The sequence below is a fragment of the Ammospiza caudacuta genome, chromosome 5 (genome assembly GCF_027887145.1).
Source record: "Ammospiza caudacuta isolate bAmmCau1 chromosome 5, bAmmCau1.pri, whole genome shotgun sequence".
NCBI lineage: Eukaryota > Metazoa > Chordata > Aves > Passeriformes > Passerellidae > Ammospiza > Ammospiza caudacuta.
In genome coordinates, this window is record NC_080597.1 from 12,565,244 (window position 1) to 12,582,466 (window position 17,223).

Consider the following 17,223-nt stretch of genomic DNA (forward strand, 5'->3'; position numbering starts at 1 on the left):
GATGAATTTGGTTTGCCAGTCACTGAGGAATGGAAGTGAAAGAAATCTGCATTTTGAACTGAGAATATTCCTCCTGTAGAAAAACTGCCCATTAAAAAAAGCCCCAAAGTCACACCAAAAACACTCACAGAACAAAGAATCAGTAATATGAACACAAGAACTGAAGCCCACACACATCAGTTGCCATTGGCCATTACATTTGAACTGCTTTGGTATTCAGAGTGAACACACACTTGTTCTCTCCAATATTTGACTGTAAGGTTGTGCCTACAGCAAGAGAAGTTCTGTAAACTTTTCAAAGTTTAGCAGAGAAAACCAGAAAAATTTAATTTATTTTGAAATATTTTTTTGATATTTATAGTTCTTCTACTTTGACACATCTTCCTGTACTTTTCTTTATAAGTGTCTATTTAAAAATAAATCATATCAAACACTTCAGGCAATTAGAGTCAAATCTCTACTGACAAGCAAAGTTAAAAAAGGAAGTCCTGACAAAGTCACTGCAAAGATGTCACAAGAATAATGAATAAACATTTCTATACAATTTTATTCATACTTCACAGCTGCGATTTCTGTTAATAACTGTTTTCAATTTCTTTGATGAAGGAGAAAGCAATTTGCTTCAGTCTTCACAGGTAATAGAAGGAACATTCCTCTCTGTACAGACTGTCTCTTAGAATTTAACATGAATAGAAGATCTTCAACCTTAACCATTTAAACAGGAAAAGCAAGACTACAAGGCCACAAAAATTATCAAAACCCCTTTAAATGAGTGTACTTTAAAACCCCCTAAAACAACCACAAAGAACATTATATATTTAGTTTTCAAAGCAGCTTCCATTCCATGTTTCTTATAAGCAGCAGCTAAACAGTTTAATCACTGTACATGTGAGCTGGAACTTAGATCCCTTTGAGGCAAATAAAAAGTTGTAGCCTGAGGTTAATAAAACACAGGAATAGAAAAAGAAATGAAACTCCAAATTCTCATATCGCACAATTCAAGTTTATTCCATTCATTCTTGCAACACAAACTTAAAAATACAGTATCATTTAGCATTCTGATGTCTATGAACCATGATAATGATGAACCCAACTGTGTCAAAACAGTTAACAATGGTGAAAAGAGAAAGTCAAATATCAAAATGCACAGAGCACTAATTTTTCTTCTGTCACTGCGTAGAAAGATGATTGTTTATCCATTTACAAAATATAATTAAGACAAGTTTGTTTTGAAATTTTGCATGCAACACTGCAATTGCTTGACCTAGGACACTCTATTCTTGCCAGCCTCTTCTACAAATAATCAATGTTATGTTCAGTTCCATTTAACTATTGTACTCCTTTTCTCATTTGCTCCCTGTAAGAAAAAGGGAGCAGAGGGTACAAAATTGAAAATATACTTAAGTTTATAACTTATTCAGCACAAATTTCAAAGGAAAAGGTTTAAGAACAGAGTGGATTTCCAAGTATATGCAATTCCAGTCTGACAAAGTATTTAAATTCTGTTTATAGAATGAAAAATAATTTACAGTTTGGTATTTTTATCTAGTTAGGACCTACTCAAAGATAGAGGAAGCCACCCATTATTTTTCACAAAATAGCTAACAAGAAAGAAACAAATGAACAAGCCCAGTCTTGAGACAATTACAAATGTATAAGCTTTTGTTTTTACCTTTTTTTTTTTTTTTAATCCTGGGCAAAATGATTAAACACCTGTTATGTAGTGCAAAAAGCATAAAAGTATTTCTTCTTTAAAAGCCAAACATTAAAACATTAAATGCCATCTTTTTAACTCTCTCAAAAGGCAGCTTGGGTATATATTACAGCCAAATTAACACTTGACTCACTGAAGTCTGTTTGCTTCTTTTTCCCCCCCAGGGTGAAGTAAGAAAAAATAAGGTGTCCCCATAATTGTAGAAAAAGGGAGGCAAAATTGCCTCAGTGAATCTCCAGAAGAGTTAGTACAAAGATGGTGTTTCTTTGCTCACTTAAATGAGAGTTTAAAGGGAAGGGCAGGAAAGAATACAGAAGAAGAAAAAAAAAAAAAAAACAAAAATACAAAACCACTATGGCCAGACAACTTGATACTAATCAACACAAAAAACTTGAATAATCAAGTTCTCCACGTAAAAACAGATTGCAGTTTTCTAGACTAGTATTTGAATAGCTAAGTATTTAATAGCATAATATGGAGGCAAATTGATGCCAAAGATTGTTACTTTCATAGCTGAATGAAGAGTTAAACCTATAGTCTGTGTTCACACTATTACAATGACATGACAATCCAGCACTGATCAGAGATAAGATTAAAGAGTCCTCTTATAAATAGTTATCAAAAGCATTGTTCACCAGATATTCTTGTTCTTTTATCAGCAGTTCATCAATTGATTTATTACTGATTTCCAACCTTCTGTTCTTCCTTGCCATCTATCTCCAAGAAACAGAATAATTGCACTGTGCAGTTTATGGCCAGAGTTGATTGTTTTCTCCACTGCTTTTCCTTTGCTATGTGTAGATGTAAATCAGTTCCTGCTCTCACTTTACACTCTCAATGCAATGCATTTCATATCCGAGACATTCAATCCTAATATGCAAGTTTATTCAAGTAAAACTAAATCTCCATTAAATACGAGTGGTAGTCACCAGTCTACTTCTATATATCCTCTCAACAGTGATACCAAAATAATATCAGCTATTTTTTAAAAGAATTCATGAGAAGTTATATTATATACATTTGTTTTTCTGTACTCTGTTTGTTACCAGAAAGTTTGAAATCTGTATTTCAAGAGAGAGGAAGATGTAGAGTTTGTGGAATAGAGCCTGTTACTCAGTTTTAAGTGAACCAGGAGTCTAATGAAAGTTTTCAGGATGAAAGCCAGCAGCTCAGATATTCCTGAGGACCACAAGGTGTGACAGGAGTGCCTACAACATCATTGAATGCCTTCCCATCAATGTTCAAGACTGTCATACTAGTATAGTAAATCTTATCTAAAAGTCAATGGTTAATGTGGTATGGTCACACTGGGAGCTTCCAGAACAAGCCTCATGCCTTAATGGAATTTAAGAGGTTCGTCCATTTGACAATGAAACACTCATTTGAAGATATGCACAGTTTAAAAAAATTCTGTAGTAGTTAGAGCAAGTTAAGACTTCTGCTTGTACATCTTCCTGCTTCTACATCTGAACTTAGAAAGGTTCTATGTTTACCAGAAAAGTTTAGCAACAATATTCAGCTGATCTGAATGGCTAAATAACTACTGTTCATTTTCCACATTTGCCTTGATTATCCTTGTGTACCAAACAGCCTGGAGCTTTCACACGTGTCCAGGAATTTTATGCTGATGTGGTGAGTAAAGAAATTTCATCTTACATTCCTTTTGGAAAAAAAACTACAGTGAAATTTTGATGTCTCTCTCAAAAGTAGTTACTTAAAATGTCTGTCCTGGACTGAAACAAATATGGGATAGAAAGCCTTCAAATTCAAGCATCCAAAAGTACCTTGGCAGATATTATGGAGTGTAACACCACCATGCCTCAGCTGGTCTTTCTTGGTTTGCTCAAGAGTCAGAAAACATTAGTGTGACATCCAATTAGTCAATATAAAGAACAGCTCCAATAACTAGTATCAAAAGTCCTCAAAACTGCAACAAAAGCTTTAGGCAGAAGAAGAATAAAGCTACCCAGTGAGAGAGAAGAGAGAAGAGCAACCCAGCCACCTAAATTACTACACTTCAGATTATGGCAGACACTAGGAGCATGGGACTATTGTCCCCTTCACAATTAGTTTCAGGTACATAGTACAGTACTTCCATCTAAAGGAAGTACTTCCATCCATCTAAAAAATCTTAGTACTAATCTAGGAGGCTTACAAGCCAAATATTCAGCATGATCTGTCTTCCTTCTTCCATTTTCACTAGAAATGGGAAGAGATTGTGCACTGGAAAGAAGTCCTAGAGGGACACTGCTCATAATACTTTTCAACCCTCTCCAACCCGATTATCTTTGATAGAAGCCCCTAACTAACTCATAAAGAATTTCCCTCCCCCCAAAGTATTTAGCTGAAGAAGCTGGAAGATGCAAAGAGTGACAGACAGGCAGCAGTGTGAGGCCACAGGAGAGACATTTAAGATATCAGTCCATCCATCACTGAAGAAGAGTCTTGATTGCCTGGTTGTCAGTGGCTTCAAAGGCAGTTAGTCCATCTGGGCCTTTCACACTCTTATCAGCACCCTGGAAACACAATGGGAAGGACTGTCAGTTCATAAAGCCAGGCTAAATCAGTACAAATTGTGTCAAAAGATACAAAATTTGAATCATTATATTGATTACATACAGCTTTTCACTGCAGTGCCTTGTTTTCATTCAGAAACCAACCAGACAAGATTTATGTACAGAACTTTTCAGCATGCAGCTAATCTGAGTTTCCAACTTGGTCATTTAAAAATAAGGAAAAAAGCCACAATTTTTGTTACACAGAAAGTTGCAAGTCAAACAAATTATCAGTTAATCTTAGATGCATTTCTTATTTCCAGCAACTACTACTCTTACAAAAGCAAAAATTCAGTGTTACACACTTCTACAAAATCTACAGTGCAAGAAGCTCTCACATGCTAAATTACACAGGTAATACCTGAAAGAACTGATTTACTAACAAATCATACTATATTAGTTCTATGTCATAAAATGACCATACTCATCAAGGATTGTGCTTCTCTTCCATTCTGAAAAAAAAGTCCTTATTGATATATCACAAAAACACCACCACAAAATCATTCCAAGTCCAAAACCGCTCAGGTTTGTTTTGAAAGAGTTACATCTACACTTAAAAGGCAACCAAACAGAACAGGGAGGCAACAGGAAAATGAAGGATAATGCACCAAGTGGATAAATTGGAGGATAATGCACCAACTGGATAAATCAAAGAATTAGAATAAACTGCTGCAAGTAAGCACAAGCACTGTGCCAGATTTATGGGAGGAGAACAAAAGAAGGGAAACAGAGTGATTAACTAGTCATGTTTGCTTTGAGCACTGTGTAATCACATTCATGAAAGGGAAAACAGGCTAAACTGTAAACAGGGTAGCTAAATAAGGGGACAAAAGTTATTAGAGATCACAGGACTGATTTCAGAACAACTCTGCAAGATGATATGCAAATCTCACTTGAAAATGACAGGAAAAACACTTTGGGTACAAACACATTTTGTCAAAAGTGTGTACAGCAGAGGCTTGTCTTCAGTTTATGCATAAGCTCTCCACAGAGTAGGTACAAATCCCTTCTCAATTACAAGGAAGATTGTTATTTACTATTAAGGACACTGAAGAGTTTAAGGACATAACGTACCTAGAATTTCCATAGTTTCTTCACTAATTAAACACACAAATCCCCACTGAACTTCCATACATAATACCATGTCTGTTCCCAAGACAACTCTCAGTTCCCTAAACTTCTCTAACAGTCTAATAAACTGGATCTGATCCCACTGTGATGTGCTACCAATGCTACTTTTCACAATGCAGCATATTTCCCTCTCTGAAATTTGTACACTCTTTACTTGAATGTACTCAACCTGCCATTTGAAAAAGATGGTTTTGCAGTGGTTTTTATGGCAGCACTGCCAGTCTTGTGGTCCACTGGCCAAACTGATCCTCTTGGAGCTGCTCATCTTCCTTGTGGCCCCTAGAGACTCTCAGTGCAAGAGATGCATTGAGCTCACTCCAGTGACAGGAGCAATTTTTAGTATTTTGTCTCTCCTATCACTGTGTAACATCCTTGGCCCAAACAGTACAAGGATGTTGCAGTTCTCTGGCATATGAACATGAGCTGAATTAGCCTGTTCCCAACAAATGACAGTTTGGTTACTGCAAAGACACACTTGGGCTGAAACCATGGGAACACGGCTTGTAAAACATTTATTTTTCCCCTAAGAGAACCCCAAGAGATTTAGCAGGTATACAACACTTGTAATCTTAGTTGTCCAGGGAAAAGAAAGGCAAATAAGAGTACAAATAGCTTCTTCTGCAGGTGTTGATTATTTCTACTGTTTAGACAGCACTCAGATTAAAATCTGCGTGGAAATCAAGAAGGCTTCAAAGCTGTTCATTGATGGAAAATCCTGATTTGAAGAAAAATGGAACTATCGAATAATTGACCTGACAGAATTTAAAGAACTTTAATTCATAAAACTCTCCACCAATGTACCAGCACTTAGGGTACCAAAGATAACAGTTAACTGGGGTAACTTTGAAGAATAAAGAGAGGTTTCAATCTTAACATAGGACTGCTCTCCCCCCTCAGAAAAATACTTCAGAAGAATTATTGACATTCAAGACCTGTGTTTCTAAACCAGCTTTATTGAATGTAGGATAAGAGGGTCATGACTACCTAAGGAGGACACCGTTTATTAAACTCAGTACTAATAAATTTAGAAAATTGGCCATTAGCTAGACAGAAAGACTCCTGCCTACATTCAATAAAAAGAGAAGGAAACAATAAAGGTCAGGTCAAGAGGACTTTAATTTGTAGAAGTACAACACTGCCTGGAAGCAACTTTATTAAAAAACTCATGGAAGTACAATGATTTCATAGTATTCTCCACTTCCCCAAAGTAAAAAGTTCCTAATATTTGTGTTATGTTCTACTCTGAAAATACACATACACAAATAAATATAAACCCTCTCTCCTGGGCAGGGTAATAACAAACAAGGATGTTTGCCCACTTAAGTCAGCAGGCAAAGCACAAATGTTAAACAGGCTCTGAGAGCCACACATGAGCTACTTGGCTCCAGCTGCAGCTCTGGAAAAAACCCAAAGCAACAAGGACAGAAGCCATGATGAGAGCTGAGCTCCCACCAAACTGTGAAACCAGAACTGGGGGCACTAAACGAAGCTGGGAGAAGACTGGTTTACACAGCAAGCAGCAAACTGCTAAAAAGAGTTGCCAGATGACACAACAGAGGCAGATGTCTTCTTGTTCAACAAGTACATGGATGAAGTCATGGCCAACAGATCTGCCAACATTCCTGAACAGGGGACAGATGCACACACCTCTGAAATCCCCAGTACAGCAACCATGAATGAGGGAAATGAGTGAGCAGATGTGGTCATACTCACAGCTCTTCCTTTTGCCACTGTCAGAGAAGAAAAAAGGGGCTAAACTGCCCAGCTTAACAGGATATTTCTTGTAAAACAAAAGCAGAACTATTTTGGAAGTTGAACAAATGGATGAAGTTTGTTGCATCCTATGCAATAGCCCTCATTCTCTAAGCTTTCAAAACTGTTAATTGTCTATTTTAACATATTGGCTTCTCTGACACTAAAAAAATCAAAACTTTTTACATTACAAATCAAACACCAAATTATTAAAGAAAACCAGGGATCAATGTCTGAACCATTTCTTGAAATACTCCTCCTCCTCCCATCAGTAGCTTGAGAGTCTCACATAAAAGGTTTCCAACACCTCCACAGTCCATTCACCACACAAAGCAATGGAGAATTTGGCTGAGTAACTGGGAAGAACATTAAACAGTCAGGAATTTTCAGATCTTTCAGTAAGGGCTGACTCCTGATTCCCAGGTATCTGCTACCAAAGAACATATGACTATGGTACAAACAAGGCATGATTAAACTAATGTTTAAACAAGGTTCATAAAATAACTGTGCTAAGAGACAGAACAATCTCTACACATAAGCCCTGCCTCAGACAGAGCTGATAAACCAACTTCCTGTTTATAAATATTTTATCAGCTAGCCCATGTAAATGGGAGCAATCAACATTTAACTCTGCATGAAGAAATCTGAATGTAATTTATTATTTGAACTAATCTAGGCTGGAAAACCCTCCATACCAGAAATGGAAATAAATCAACATGGGATAAAGGATACCTTATTTTTTGACGATCCTAAATAAAGGATCAATCCTCAGAATAAATTTAAGCAAGTTGGACACACCATTTGAATTGTAAATTAAGAGTCACTGCATTTGTTTACAAAAAAGCATAACTAGTATCAGACAAGATCAAAGTTAAGTGAAATTCATGCAGCATTAAGGCAGTTAAGGAAAACTTTACCCTGGAAGTGGCATATGAAAGTATTACAAGGAAAGAATTCCTTTGGCCAAATGATTTAAGTGTAATCAAGAAGGAGTGTATGTGAATGGAGAAAAAAGATTGCTTGAATTAACTACTGGCTTGGTAAAATTGATCACTTTTCTAATACAAATCGAAGTGCAAACAGAGACAGATTAAGCTTATTCTCCTCAGGACAAAATTTACAAGCTGTAGGACAGAGAAAGCTTGGCTCACTACTGTTATTTCCCCTCCCTCTGCCAACCCAGATGGGTTCTCGGTCATCTGGCAAGAGTCGAGGGAAACCACACCTCTGAGCAACTTCACAGCAGAGACTGCATCACATGAAGCATTTAAACAGCTGCCAAAGCCAAATCCACTGAAGGAATGCATTTTTTCCCCCCTCACTGATTTGCAGCTCTGCTCTTTAGCTGGAGCCCACAGTACTCTTATGGTCACTGTTACTTTTGCTACACAACAGAAATCCTTCAACTTTCAATTATCTTTCACCATGATCAGAGTACCCTCCCTGTTTTAGCATCTGTTTGATGCTCTGAATATATCATCTGGAGCATCATAATCTTAATGCAAAAAAAAAAAATCCCAGTAATATGCTTTGCTAATGGATAACTTGTTCAAAACATTCCTATCTCACCTTTGACAGAAGCAATTTCACACAGGAAACGTGGCCCTCATAGACTGCTGATAGGAGTGGTGTGATATTGTGTTTGTCTGGAGCCTGCAAATTGAGATACAGTTACTTGAAGGACAATTTCATACAGCATTATAATGTTTCACAGAACTTTTTAATTTTCTTTAATCAGCAAGGAAGTAAAAAACAGTAAGGAAGTAAAAATTTAAGAATATTAGCCAGAAATGCATTCCATAGGAATTTTTACCTCTTTTTTAATACAGGAAAGTTATAATTTTAAAAAGAGGTAATAGCAAGATATGTCTTCCACAATACTTCAAGGTATCACAAAGCTTGTCCATAATTTTAGGCCAATTGTGCAGTTTAGCTGACAAATTTTGCCCAATTTAAAAACACTACTCCTAATTTTCCCATTTCAGAGGCAGCATCACTTCACAAAACAGTTTTGGCTGGAATATTCTTTTGGCTGTCTTCTCTCTAAACTACAGTCCTGGAAAGAGTAAGAAATGGAACAACTGAAATGCTATTTTTAACTCTTCCCCAGCTAGGAAAATTCCTAAGGAAGAGATAATCTTCCCAGACATCCAGGAGCAAAATCCTGGCATTTTTGTTATGAACTAAAGCTAAGATGTCGTACATGTTAACTTTTGGACAAGCATTCTAAGGCTTGTCAACATTTGGGGTGTATGGTTAAAGTATTTAGGAACTTAACTTCTGGAGGGCTGATATAGCTTAGTCAAATCTTTTCAAAACAAGAAACCATGCATGTCAAGATACAACAAAATGTCTTAAATAAGAAAGAATGCCTCCAAAAAAGAGACACACTTTTTTTCAGTGTATCCAAAGAGAATTAAAACATTTAATAAGCATAACTGTGAACTTCTAACCTCTAGAATCCCACCTCTCAAATATATTGAAATGCATCAAATTGTTTAGTCTGATTTAGATCATTCAGTGACCATTTAGGCACTTACACCAATCTCTTTGGTGTGTGGGGGAAGACTTTAGGACCCATTTGCAAATACAATAATACATACATTAATGTCAGCTCCTTTCAAGAGCAAAAATTCCAGAATCTCAAGCTGGCCACAGTCTGCTGCATAGTGAAGAGGCTTCCTCCCACCTTCGAGTGTCCGGTTGACATCTTCACCCTTTAAAATAAACATAATCTCATCAGCAAAATTTTAGAGTTAACACAAGAGGAAGAGCTTGACAGAAATCCAACACCTTTAAACATGCTGAAGAATGTTCTGCCCAAATATTCCACTCACTGCCCAAGAAAAATGAAAATTAAGTAGTTCAATTTCTATTCCCTCACATCTGCACTTATGACTATAAGACAATATTGATCCCTTTTTCTGTACTGCATCTCAGGTGTCGCTGCACACAAGGTACAAGTGCGCTAGGTAACTCGATTTAAAAAACCAAACCAATTAAAAAAAAAAAATCATTAGAGCTTGTACATAATGCTCCTCTTGGCTCATTTTGCTTCTCTTGCCCCACAACTAGGATCATAATTATCTGCCTAAGTTCCTTTATCTGCTTCTATGAATACTGGAGCTTTGCATAATGACAAACCAGCTGCATAGAAGTAAGTCAGCATCATAACTACCAGCAAGTGAGTCCAGGCCATCCATAATTTAAAACCCAATTATGAAACTGTCCACCCTGTTTTTTAAATAGCACTTGCCAATTCTACATGATACAAACAAGTCTGAAGAGTCAAGCAGATCAGGCCACAGGAAGTTGTACTCTAATGCCTCTCATACGAGTGGATTGAGACATCTCTTAAGGCGTAAACAAAATTTAATTTACTGAGTACCTAATCAGCTTTGTTTCCTCACCTTGGGTTGTGCAACTAAGGATAAACTGATTTACTGCCCTTCCTTAGTGACAAGAAGTTACTGGAAACCAGCTAGAGACAAGCTGTGTGGTAAGTGGCTTCTTGTTCTTATGTGCAGGGAAACTTAGTGTTTTAGGAAGTGGCTGAATTTTGCATCATACCTCAAGCCCTGTATCTCCACAGAAAAATTATCAGAAGCACCAATTCATACTTCTCTATAGAGCCCCTGCAGTTCCTCCACTCCTGTCCCAAAGTTTTGGAAAATGCACAGAATAGAGGGATTGACATACATCTTCTAGACATTATTTCCCTTCTAAGAATGGAAGGGAAGATTGCCAGAAGGAAATCTTATTCTGCTTTTGATGTTCTGTATAATCAGAGTTTTACACTACTAGTCAAATAACAAGATGACCTCGTTATTCTCCTCTCTTCTAAACAGAATATTCAATTATTCATCATATACCCTTGTAGCAGATAGTATTGTGATGTAGTTTCTCATTTGCTGAATTTCATTGACAATTAAGTTCCCAATTAAAAAAAAACCACCCAGATCAAAGTAGGCTAAGAGCACATAAATAGTCTGGGAAAGCACATAAAGAAGCAATATACTTATGTTGAACATTAAACTCTACCCATACTTTTATTTGCACATGGACTCTTCCCATAATTTTAAAACAACTGGCATTTACATAACCCATCATGTTTGCTGATACATTAGGGATTGGGTGCACAGGTTTGAGAAGCCAACCACATGAAAGCTACACAATAACCAACCCAAACCAAAAGAAATTTCCAAAAACGCTTGTAAAGCCTGACACATGCCAAGAACACAGCAAGTAAAGGAGCATGGGAGAAGGGTAGGCAAGCTAACTCCTGGGACTGCACATAGTCAAGCCATAAAGTTCACAGTCCAAAGGACAGTTAGAGTCATCACTTCTCAAGATTAGGACAGTCCAGCAAAGCTCTCACTTTCTTAAGCTTATAAATGTTATTTGGCTCACTGGCTTATACGATAGTAATTTTTCTTTTGTTTTTAAAACATAAAACAAAGTTCCTCTGTTCTCTCCCTAAGCTGGCAGTGGAATAAATTCCTGCTGGATGATGAGCTTTCAGAAGGAAAAAAAAAATATCCAAACTCCTAGTTTCTTAAGATACCCATAAAGATGATGAAAACTTGTTTATAGGGGAGTACCTAGCAAAAGGTTTGCAAATAAAAATGTCTCAAACACAGATTACATGGTGTTGAATATTGGGACTGAGAACACGTATCATTAATATTCCAAGTCAAACATCAGAACATTTTAGTCTGAATTAACAGAACACAGACATCACCTAAGTTACAAAAATTAAATGAAACCAAGAACTCCTATATTCTGCAATAAACCAAGTCAAACATCCAGTTGTTTCACAGGTTTGAAAAGCCACTGTAAAACAGACCACTGAATGTCATGAAGCTTTAACTGGCCTTTCCTACTCCCAGTCCAAGAAATACAGAATTAGGAAGGAAAGATAAACCAATGCATTTAACATGCAGGGATCAAACTCCGGCAAAACCACTTGTTTCAAATGCAGTCACCAACACATATACATTAAATAAAAACTTGCAGGACTCTTCACAGGTAATTTTTCTCAGGTCTTTAGGTCTCCTATTTGTATTGCCTAGGGCATCTCTCTGTAGGACAAGCAGTGTTTTCCAAAGTGAGGTGTGAAAACCCAGAGAAGGGTGCAAGACAATCCACTGGGGTGTGAAAATAAACTATATATTGTACTATTAATAAAATGTAAAAATAGCATTTATTTCACCTTTAGTTCATCTTTAATTTCCATTTTTGGGCATATTTTATAATGGCACATTACACAGTAGAGGAGTACACACTGAAGCTGACTTAAGTATCAAGTCCCAATCCACCTGCTCAGGGCCAGGCTGGATGGGGCTTTAAGCAACCTGGTCTTGTGGAAGGTGCCCCTGCCATGCAGGGGGGTTGGAACTAAATCTTTAGGCATAAGATAAAGACTTGAGCCCCTGCCTCATAAATGAGACAGCTCTGGTGAAGGTGTGGCTGATTATACCAACACGATGAGATGAAGTGGTCTCTCAGGCCCTGTCAGAGGTTGGTGCAGGAAACAGCACACAAGTAAAGACTCAAAGAAAAATATTACCTCTGCATCAAGTTTTCCAAATTTAGTGTGGTTTTGAGTCATACTGGCCAAACATGCCATAAAGAATGTTATGAACAGCAATCTTATGAGGTGATGATTCTCAATACAGAACTCTGAGACAGCAAAGCAACCAATATATTGGTGGGCTGAAATGAAGCTGCTGAAGGGTTTATACTAAAAATCACCATCTCCTACAGAGGCGCATGGTCAGAATCCACAGCAACTGAAAAAATGGACCTTAATTTTTCCTTTACACCCACAGGAGCAAAATCTGCTGTGCACAAGACCAAAAGTGACAGAATGATTCTTCAAGGAAGTTTTATGGGACTTCTGCCATTTTCTAGAGTCTAACAGAGCAGCAAGGAGGTTAACCTGTGTATTTGGAGGAGATAAAATTAAGCCAGGATCAAGGAATCATATCACCCTCAAAATAAAATGTAGCTCCAGTCAAAGGTCAGGCTTCTCCTGAAAGAAGATTATTTTCACTTTCTAGTGTAGACCCACACATTCACTAACAATGGTGCGAATATTTCTGTACAGCTTCAGAAAGTAACTTGCCCAGGCAAAAGAGAAGACATGATCACCTCTATAATGACTTTCCAGAATACACTGAACTTACTCAGTCAGCCATTTAAGGCTAAGTCTGCCATAAACCACATTGGTCACATTTTTCTTTTCAGATCAAAGACCCAGGGCACCAGCTATGTATTAGCACTAAAAACACGTTACACCCATGAAACATCAGTTCCCAGGTATCTGCTTTAATCCCCTCTATTAAAATCTGATTATGAGTAAAGAAAAGCCTCGAATTACTAAGCAAGATGACACAGAAGACTTTTATACCCTATTTCAAAAAGTCACTTAAAATGGCTAACAGAAGAACTTTAAATTAGGAGATCTTAAGGTATCAATGTCAGTTGAAACATGCCTTTCAATTTTTCACTGGAGGACAAGAAAATAAAAACTGGAAACTCACTTCCAAATACTTTTATGAACTTTGCTTTTTAAGTAACTAAGAGTAGGAATCATTACAGCACACCCTATGAATGCAACTATCACCCACTTTCTGTAATGGAGCAATTTAATCCATAGAAACATCTGTTCTAACTAATTTCTTAAGTGACTACTGTCAAAAATAGTTATTCTTGAACCTGATTCTTTCATTACCCTCTCTCTCACACATTTTCCTTGCTTTACCTTCTCTTGCTAATATACCTACACTAAATCTCTTGTTACATCTCATGTCCTTTTCTTTACCTCTAGTCAAGGCTTTGGCTTTTTAAGTTCCATCCCTGCACACCCTGGGGACGTGTCTGTGCTTTTCTTGGGTACCCACCCCCAAATCCCATTTTTATGCTCCCCTCTTTCTTTCTGAGCTCAGAGAGGAGATCCTGACAGCCAAGCTGCCCTGAATAAGTTGTGCCAAATTTAATTACTTTTTCTTTTGCAGCTCTTGTTAAAAGAATGAACCAGAGTTTGCTGACTCTGTCCCTAATGCACATTATGACATCAGCTCCATGCAAATGAACAAGTTTAGTCATAAAGTACATGTTCTGAAGCTCATTATTTTCCAGGGAGATTAAATAACCACACCTAACTGACTCCATCCTTCAACTGCCCCTGCCTTTCTGCAGCCTTTATTACACAAGGCTGTATTCAATGCCTGCTTTGGTCTCCCTTTATCTGAAAACTCCCTCTTTTCCCAGCTCCTGCCAGTTTCAGAAGCATCAAATGAGCTAAACTCAAGTTTAACCTAATCTAGGTTAAATTTCACCATTAACCTAATCTAGGTTAAACCTAACCCTGTAGCACACTCCAGGTGCTTCAAGCACAGGCTTATTTTGCAGTGGCACAGGAACTGAAACCAAACCTGAGCCAGGTGTTCACGTGAGCACTGTGGTTTGTCAGAAGTGTTGTTCTAGAACATTACTGCCAGGCTACAAATGCCACAGCTCACCCTTCCCTTTAGCACCAGCTTTTCTCCTGTGTGGCAGCAACAGCCTTGCTACTTCCAGCCAAAGTTTGACCCTTCCCACCCCTGCACCAGAATCAGTGGCTGAATGATGAATTCAGTGAGGGAACTAATCAGTGTGAGAATTTATTTGATCATTTCCTTCAACTGTTCCATGACTTGGCATCTGAACACACCAGCAATTAGTAGCTGGGATTTGCACTGCAGTGCTACCACAGGAATAGAAACTGACAATTGTGGCCTCATTAAATCCTATTGCATAGGTTAACTGTATTAGTAGAGCAGTGCCTGTAATACTTATGGCATTAAAATGCTCTTTCAGATTTAGAAACAACTCCACATCCCCATCTGTGTTTATCATGCAAAAATAACTGCATCTCCCCTTTTCATGCATTCCTTCCATTTCAGTTTTAATGAAGGAAATCAGACTAAATGCAGTCTGATGTCCTTAGAGGGCAGGGGAGCCTCTTGCAGGAGCTACTGTGTAATTCCTGTCTTCATTATAATAGGAAAGAAAATAACTCACTGTACAGTCTGCTGCATTACTTCCATCTCTTTGCGCACAAGGGATGGCCACCCTTACAGTGTATTAGATAACTCTGACATTTTAAGCATAGCAACAACTTTGCTGTCTCAGTGTGAAAGAGGAAGAGTAAAAAAATCCTCTTTCTATAAAGAAAAGTTTAAGTCCTATGCATGAGATATTTTGACTATTTTGCTGCACATTGAAAATACTAATACCAAAAACTTCATATTTACTATTTTCTCCACAGGCTTTGTTTATGCTGGCTGTATTTTGCAGTGGAACATACATAACTGAGCTCTGAAATCACTTAAGAACAATCTATTCCTTAGTCTTCTGAAGGAAGAGCAAGCTTGGATAAATCACACCTGTAGAAAAAATTATTAGCCATATACTCAAACAGTTTAGAAAACCATCTTGCACTTCCACAGTGGGTATGTGGATGAACTGATTATGACTTAATCTTCCCCAAACACTCTATTTCATGTTCTCCGAGCTTGAGCATGCTCACGCCCCTTCCATCATTCTCTACTATAACTTTCTTCAGATTCATTCATCACTGGAAAGACTTTTAAAGAAAGCCACAACCCCACTCTCCCACTCCACAAAAATCCACAAACACCAGGTAAACACTCTGAAAATGAAAATACATTAAGTTATTTTTGCCATTCTATTTAAATTCTCAAAATGGTTGTGTTTTAAGTACATAAGCCAAAGCACTTTACTGTTTAACCTGTGTTTGTTTCAGTTGTATGTTCCTGGAGTCTCCAAGTGTTTACTGCTGCCACATGGCAGCTCTGGGGCTCATCTAACCAAGTTACATCTCTAGTAAGGAAAATGTAAACACCTTGACTGAGAATCCCTAAAATCAATATCATAGAAACAAATGAAAAAAACACCCATTTTCTACACACAGGTCAATAATTCTACAATTTCTAAAATAACACTGAGCTCAGAAATATTGGCAGCCAAGCACAAACTTCAGTCCATACTCAAACAGCAAAAACAACATGATGTTTTTTATATATCTAATCCATGGGTCATAAACACTGGTGGAAATGAGGGAAAACTTAAATACCACACTTCTGAAATCTGACTAATAATCTAAAAATATAAGGAGAGTTTAATTCTACAAGCTTGTCAGTCTAGTGACTCATGCCATTACAGACTATTTAAGTCTGAAAGGGAACTTTGGAGGTTATGCAGTCTAACATTTGCTCTTATGTAGGTCCAATCAGATCAGGCTGCTCAGCTGAGTTCCACAGACCTCCAAGGACTGAGGATTCCAAAAGTTCTCCAGGCACAAGCCCTTTCATTTTGATCATCCTCACAGGGAGTATTTTTTCTCTTACACCTAATCAGAATTTCTTGTATTTGAACTGGAACTTTTGTCTCTTTCACTGTGCACAGCTAAGCAAACTTCTCTATATCCTGCCCTTTTCACTTAAAGATAATTATAAAATCTTCCCAAAAGGAAAAAACCCAAAAACAAACAACAAAACCCAAAAAACCCAAGTACCACAATTAATAACATCAACTTGTGCATCCTTCACCTACCAATAAAACTAGAGGTAAAAAAGCTTTCATAATTTTTTCAGTAGATCCTATACTTCATAAAACAGTTGGTACAGATCTTCCTATGCCTTCCAGATTCCAAACTAATTTCAATTGCACTTCAGCTGTCATACCTCCTCCATCTCTGCATATTTGTACAAGGTTTCTAGATTCCTTCCAGTGGATCATTTTGCTTTCCCCTTCTCAGTAACTCAGAGTATTTGTTATAAATTCCTCAAAGTATGTGACACGAGATGCAAGCTGCAGTATTGAAAAACACTCAGCATTTCTCCTGCTCTCATGTAAGAGAGCTCCAAGTTCTAAAGAAAGGTCCCTGCAGGATCTTCTTCTCTTTAGAGAGGCTGCAGTGCCATCTTATTTGTATTCCAACAGCACAAGTAGAGCTAAGCACAGGTACAGTCTGGGCAGAGAATGGATGGAGAGCTGCTCTGG

The 17,223-nt window shown here is 37.5% G+C and overlaps 1 protein-coding gene across 1 annotated transcript in view; it reads right to left on the reverse strand.

The window, feature by feature from the left end:
- Positions 1 to 987: 987 nt before the first annotated feature.
- MTPN (myotrophin) overlaps positions 988 to 17,223 on the reverse strand; it is a 30,348-nt gene continuing 14,112 nt past the window's right edge. The window contains exons 2-4 of the mRNA XM_058804977.1: positions 9,756 to 9,869; positions 8,722 to 8,805; positions 988 to 4,230 (exon numbers count right to left, since the gene is read on the reverse strand). Coding sequence (XP_058660960.1) covers positions 4,144 to 4,230; positions 8,722 to 8,805; positions 9,756 to 9,869 — 285 coding nt within the window. The 3' untranslated portion in view covers positions 988 to 4,143. The remainder of the gene's footprint in view (positions 4,231 to 8,721; positions 8,806 to 9,755; positions 9,870 to 17,223) is intronic.